Source organism: Cebus imitator, unplaced genomic scaffold, assembly GCF_001604975.1.
Source record: "Cebus imitator isolate Cc_AM_T3 unplaced genomic scaffold, Cebus_imitator-1.0 Scaffold50, whole genome shotgun sequence".
NCBI classification, from domain to species: Eukaryota; Metazoa; Chordata; class Mammalia; order Primates; family Cebidae; genus Cebus; species Cebus imitator.
In genome coordinates this window covers 439440-444814 of record NW_016107365.1, presented here as the reverse complement: position 1 = coordinate 444814, position 5375 = coordinate 439440, and the positions used below count along the sequence as shown (strand labels likewise).

At 35.1% G+C, this 5375-nt stretch overlaps 1 protein-coding gene across 1 annotated transcript in view; it reads right to left on the bottom strand.

Moving 5' to 3' along the window:
* Positions 1-4269: 4269 nt before the first annotated feature.
* SLC30A5 (solute carrier family 30 member 5) overlaps positions 4270-5375 on the bottom strand; it is a 37559-nt gene continuing 36453 nt past the window's right edge. Inside the window, exon 15 of the mRNA XM_037738195.1 lies at positions 4270-5084. Coding sequence (XP_037594123.1) covers positions 4914-5084 — 171 coding nt within the window. The 3' untranslated portion in view covers positions 4270-4913. The remainder of the gene's footprint in view (positions 5085-5375) is intronic.

Below are 5375 nucleotides of genomic sequence, written 5' to 3'. Positions count from 1 at the left end.
TGCCTGAGGTCAGAAGTTCCAGACCAGCCTGGCCAACACGGTGAAACCCCATCTCTACTAAAAATACAAAATTGGCTGAGTGTGGTATGCACGTGCCTATAGTCTCAGCTATTCAGGAGGCTGAGGCAGGAGAACTGAGGTCAGGAGTTTGAGACAAGCCAGGCCAACATAGTGAAACCCCATCTCTACTAAAAATACAAAAATTTAGCTGGGTGTGGTGGCACATACCTATAATCCCAGCTACTCGGGAGTCTGAGGCAGGAGAATCGCTTGAACCCCAGAGGCTGGAGGTTCAACCTGGGAGGCAGAAGTTGGAATGAGCAGAGATCACGATACTGTACTCCAGTCTGTGTGACAGGGCAAGATTCTGTCTCAAAAAGACAGAAAAAGTTTGGTAATTTTTTTGTTTTTTTTGAGTCAGAGTCTAGCTCTGTCACCCAGGCTGAAGTACACTGGTGCCATCTCGGCTCATTGCAGCCTCTGCCTCCTGGGTTCAACTGATTCTCCTGCCTCAGTCTCCCGAGTAGCTGGGACTACAGGTGCATGTCACTGCCTAATTTTTTATATTTTTAGTAGAGATGGAGTTTAACTGTGTTAGCCATGATTGTCTCGATCTCCTGACCTTGTGATCTGCCCGCCTTGGCTTCCTAAAGTGCTAAGATTACAAGTGTGAGCCACCGAGCCCAGCTGGTAATTTACCATTTTAGTTAAATAATTTACCAGAAAATTTTCCTTCTGAAAAATCACTCTAAAATAAAATGAACTTTAGTGGCTTTATAACTGAACTCAGCTCAACCATCTAAATACAATCTCCCTGCATATTTAACTTGCTACTAATTAAGGCCCTAAGAAATGTTTGCCTATTTCCATTTTAAGACATCTAACATTGCTGGCAGGAGGCTAAGTGGTTACAATCCCAGTGAATAAAATTTAGTAATATTTTTCAAATTTATAAACGTTCCAAATCCTTTCAATCTGAAATTCCACTTGTAGAAACTTATCCTAAATATTTGCACACATTCAAAATGATATCTGTATACGGTTATTCCTATTAGTATTGTCTAGAATAGCAAAAGATTAGAACTAATCTTAAAAAAAAATCCATCAATGGGGTTAATAGGCAGCTAAAAAAAGAATGCTGATGCTTTTTACTGTTTTAATTATGGAATAATTTCTAAGTGAAAAATAATACACACATATTTTCTTGTATATGGATATAATATCTGGAAAGATAGTCTAGAAATTGACAAGAATGGTCGTTTCCAGAGAGGAGAGCTGTGTACGTGAGTGAAAGAGGTGGAAGTCTTTATGCCATTTACTCTTATGAATTTTTATTTTTTGTTCATAAGACTATTGTCTTTTTTTTTTTTTTTTTTTTTTTTTTTTTTTTTTTTTTTTTTTTTTTTTTTTTTTTTTTTTTTTTTTNTTTTTTTTTTTTTTTTTTTTTTTTTTTTTTTTTTTGTCCATATGACTATTTTTTTGAGACAGAGTCTTGCTCTGTCACCCTGGCTGGAATGCAGTGGTGTGATCTTGGCTCACTGCAACCTCCACCTCCTGGGTTCAAGCGATTCTCCTGCCTCAGCCTCCCAAGTAGATGGGATTATAGGTGCCTGCCGCAATGCTCAGCTAATTTTTGCATATTTAGTAAAGATGGGGTTTCATTACTTTGGCCAGGCTGGTTTCAAACTCTTGACCTCAGGTGATTCACCTGCCTCAGCCTCCCAAAGTGCTGGGATTACAGATGTGAGCCACTGTGCCTAGCCTCATGAGACTATTAACTAGTAAAAACACACATCTCTGCATTACTAGGCATTTTAGGGGATAATAATAATGTAAAGTAAAACCAGGATTCTTTGGTTAGAAATATCTAATTATGTAGCTTTGTTATTTTTCAGACGAAATTAGAGAAGTTTACAGTTTGATTATTTCTGTTTTTTTTTAAGAGATGGGGAGCTCTCTATGTCACTCAGGCTGGTCTCGAACTCCTGGGCTCAGGTGATCCTCCTGCCTAAGCTTCCCAAAGTGCTGGGATTATAGGTGTAAGCCACTGTGCTCGGCCTTGATCAGTTACCATGTTAAAGAAACAATAAATTTATATTATAAAAGATGTAAAATTTATTCTAAGTCTACATCATGAGCTCCCAAATTGGTAATAATAGAAAACAATGGTTGGAAGAAGGGGAAGAAAGATGATAAATTAATAGGTGTGGTAAATAACCACCATCACCTTTCTTGGGGCAAATGAACTATTAGGCTTCTGGGTCAAGTGCAGTGGCTCATGCCTATAATCCTAACACTTAGGGAAGAAAAGGCAGGAGGATCATTTGTGCTTGGGAGTTCAAGACTTGCATGGGCAACATGGTGAGACCTTATCTCTACAAACAAATAATAAATTAGCTGGGCGAGGTGATGTGCATTTGCAGTCCTACCTACTGGAAAGGTTGAGGTAGGAGGATTTCTTGAGCTCAGGAGTTCAAGGCTACAGTGAGCTATGATCATGTCGCTGCACTCCAGCCTGGGTTAAAGAGTGAGACCCTGTCTCTAAAAGAAACCCAAACTCTTCTCCCTCACAATAGGCTTCTGTTTGGGCATTACTGTAAACTTACTTATACATTAAACATCTAATTAATCTCTTGAGATGCTAATTTATAGGAAAAAAAGAGACAAATTAATGATGGCTACCTTTGAAGTCAGGCTTAAAATAATAACAATTCTTAAACTTTTAGACTTTTTCATCTTCCAGTGCATTTTCACATACATTATACCTTTTGTTCCCGAATTCTGTAAAGTAGATTTGAGCAGGTTTTATTTAGTTTATGTATGAGGAAAAATACACTTGATCTTAGCCAAAAGGCTGAGAAGCGATATGAGGAAAAATAAAAGATAACTCCGAGACGCTGATTTGCCTAAAGTTGCCTCAATTTTTTTTTTTTTTGAAATGGGATCTTGCTGTCACTCAGGCTGGAGAGCAGTGGTGTCATCACAGCTCACTGCAGCCTTGTCCTCCCAGACTCAAGCAATCCTCCTGCCTCAGCCTCACAAGAGGTGTGTGCCACCACGCCCCAGCTGATTTAAAAAAATTTTGTAGAGATGGAGTCTTGTTATGTTGCTCAGGCTGTTCTCAAAACTCCTGGGCTCAAGCTATTGTTTCGCTTTAGCTTCCCTAAGTGCCAGGTTTCAGGCATGAGACACTGCACCTGGTCTAGTTACATGGTTGGCATGAGCTGAAACACAGTACCCTGGTGCTTTCAATATTAGAGTTTCCATACTTTCTAACTGCACCTCCCTAACCTTCAGCCCCACCCTCTCTCTCACGCTAATATCTCATACTCATATTATTTTTTTTTTTGCTCCTTATATGTCTTCTTATAAGGGAAATGACAATTTTAACTGGTATAATATTTATTGCACCTATCTACTTAAAATTTTTTTAATGTAGAAAAATTGCATTAAAACATCAATATGCAATTATTTTCCCACCACTCAAAAATTTTAATATGTATTGAAGATTTTGGCCAAAAGATGTGCAAAGAGAAGACAAGGAATATAAAAATAACTTACAACAAATTTGTAAAACCGCTCATGTATTAAAATTGGTAAGACAAAAATATGATTTATAATACGTTTGCCTTTGTGGTATATATATAAGAAAATAGTACTCATACTAAATTCGACCTATTTATCAAAATTCTTAATATAAGAATGAACATATTCAGGTGGCTATAAAGACAGGTATTTAAAAGTTTCTTTTGGACAACATTCTTTGGTGCTCATAAAACTGCATGTTATTATCTATTTATTGTAAAGTCTTTTCAGAGTTTACTACATACCTAGTTACAACTGGAAATGAAAAAAATATAAATTAGATATGACTATAGAAAGTAGTTATAGGGTATTTTGATTTCATGGTGCTCAAATGTTTATGGACAAGTTTTACTTACTAAACTTTGAAATAATTACCTATTCTTTGATATTTCTTATATGTCTATGTGTTCCAGAAATTAGAAAAAGTTATCTACATGGGCAGATAATTCAACTGTGAGTTGACAATTGTTTACAATTCTCTTAACTGGCTGTTTCACAACATTATGGAGCTAAGAAAAGATGAAAGTTTACAAAACTGCTTGGATACCAGCCTGATAAGCAGCTTGAAATGCCAAATGTATAAGAAGAAATGAAATATTCTACCTTAACATAAGTGAATGAATAACATGGACACAACTTAGTATAGTCATTTACCCTAATAAATTAATTATTCATTTGCAAATATTACCAAAAGTAAAAAAAAATTTATTTTAGAGAGTGGTTTTTGTAATACATCAAAAAACTGTGATGTTATACATTTCCCTATTCTCACTTCTTATCTCATATCAGTGGTTGAAGTTTCTCCCAAATATTTTAGTTTACATTTGAAGTGGCAATACAGATATTACTTAATGGATTTAAGTTATAATTAGAAACCAGTTTTATATACAGAAAATCCATAAATATAGAACTTTTATTCCTATTTTATCTTTAGGCTATGCAAAAAATGGACTAAAAATTTTTCATTTGGGTCTTTGTAATAAACATGTAAATACATATTTACAATGGAGATGCTTTCTGATAGAAAGTAAACAGAAGTAATTTTGGTCTTCACCGAATCCATCATATCTATTTTTGAAGATGATGTGATACATCATGTTTACTCAAAATCTCATTCCTTTTATATACATAATTCAAATAATTACTCCACTTGTACCATTAATGCTTCATTCTATATTTAAATTTCCTTTAAGAAAGATTTCTTGATCAGTAGTAGGGAACTCTGTTTCTGTACAGTCATGTGTAATTTTTATCCTTCTGGCAATATTACAAATACTGAGTCATTTAATCTTGATTGTTCATACTCCAGGGGCAATTCATGAGTTATCTCACATGATGTAAGTACCATCTTTGCAGTATTTCATGGACTCCATTTGTTTTGTCATAGCCAGAACATCATGAAATCCAGTACTTAGGCCAGACATATGTTGAAAGTATGCCTCCTTTTCCACTTGAATTGTTAAATTGTTTACTCCAGCATCTTTAAGTATTCCTGTAACCTGTTATAAAAATCCAGACATTGTGATGCATTTAGTACACATGTCTTAATATGTTGTACATAGTTGATATGGGTTATCTTTAATCTGAAAATATGAAATCTGAAATGCCCTAAAATCTGAGTGCCAAGATGATGCTAAAAGGAAATGCTCATTGGAGTATTTTGGATTTGGATGTTCAGATTAGGGATGTTCAACTGGTAAGTGTGAGTATTAAAAAAAAAAAATCCAAAATCGAAAACATTTCTGATTCAAAGCATTTTGGATAAGGAATATTAAACCTGTATCACATTT